We start from the raw sequence: 1,475 nt of genomic DNA on the forward strand, positions 1-1,475 counted from the left end.
GATGAGACAGAGGGAGTTAGCAATATTTCAGAGCCCATACTTCTTTATTTTAACTTGAGTGAAAAAGTATAGTCAGTACTTTTACCAGAGTCTATTTAAACATGAGTATCTGTACTTCTACGTGAGTGAAGGATGTGTGTACTTTTGCCATCTCTGCCTTTCACACACACGCACACACACACACTGCATCGTACACTCACACACATACTAACACACACGCACACACATATGCACGTATTGCTATCACACATACATGTCAGAAACACACACACATATCTACATACACACACATAAACAATGACCCGTCTACAATCACCCTTTCATTCACAACCTAAACGTTTGTCTCGTTTACCAACATCTTGTGACAAGCAGTCACCACGTTGACCCAAATACGAGACCACAGAAACAAAAGACAATACACGGACATACGTATTGTAAATACAATTTTAATTCATAAATTCTTTTTTTATTCATCACTACACTCTTCTTATTAGGCTTCCTCACAACATGTTGCTATTTTGTCCCAGTCCCTTCCCCATAATAAACCTTAGTCAAGTACTAGGTCAAATACAATACGTTTATAAAAGTAGGTTCTAGTCAGGTAAGTGATGGTTAGGTAGGGGTCAAATATATTCTAGAAGAAGATGGGTGACGGATGGGTATGGGCTGAGGTCTGGGTAGTTTTGGGTGGGGGTGGGCTGGGGGTGGGCTGGTGGTGAAGGAAGCAGCGTTGTGGTTAATGAGGGAGTTTCAGTTTCCACTAAGGAAACTTCCCTTGCTCACAGATATACCGTAGCATCAAACATGACTATAAGAGGACCCTGTCTCTCCTCATCTCACACACCTCCAATCATCCATCATCTCAAGCAGGATAACCAGACCTTCTCTGTTCCACGGTGACATGACGACCACCACTACCATGACAACCACTACCATGACAACCAGAGTCCTGATGCTCCTTGCTGTGTTTGTCTGGGTGGCCCAGGCCCAACGTGAGTAGCTCTTATTACCGTGGTAACTGTGTGATTACGACATTATTGCTGTGTAATTATTACATTTTTACTGTGTAATTATCACGTTATTACCGTGTAACTATCACGTTATCACCATGTAACAATCACATTATCACCATGTAACTATCACGTTATTACCATGTAATTATCACGTTATTACCGTGTGTTTTTCATGTTATTAATGTGTTGTTATCATGTTTTTACTCTGTGATGTGTGATTGCTGTCTTTTTACTGTTAATAATACGGCACTGAAAAAGTGGCAAGGTTAGGTATTAAAATATGTCAAAAGAAATATTATTATATGTCTTTATATTACACATTATAAATGACACAGTTGTAGTTTGTCGGTTCTATTCAGGAATACCCGGCAGAAAAGTTATACTTAAAAAATATATATATTTAATACGGATGCCTTAAAAAAGTATGCGTTGGTGGGTATTTAATTATCACATAATATTCCT

General features: G+C 38.8%; 1 protein-coding gene across 1 annotated transcript in view; it reads left to right on the forward strand.

The window, feature by feature from the left end:
• Positions 1-792: 792 nt before the first annotated feature.
• The window catches only part of LOC134032435 (C-X-C motif chemokine 2-like), a 2,404-nt gene continuing 1,721 nt past the window's right edge, over positions 793-1,475 (forward strand). The window contains exon 1 of the mRNA XM_062476405.1: positions 793-992. Coding sequence (XP_062332389.1) covers positions 902-992 — 91 coding nt within the window. The 5' untranslated portion in view covers positions 793-901. The remainder of the gene's footprint in view (positions 993-1,475) is intronic.

The sequence above is a fragment of the Osmerus eperlanus genome, chromosome 13, assembly GCF_963692335.1.
Source record: "Osmerus eperlanus chromosome 13, fOsmEpe2.1, whole genome shotgun sequence".
Classification (NCBI taxonomy): domain Eukaryota; kingdom Metazoa; phylum Chordata; class Actinopteri; order Osmeriformes; family Osmeridae; genus Osmerus; species Osmerus eperlanus.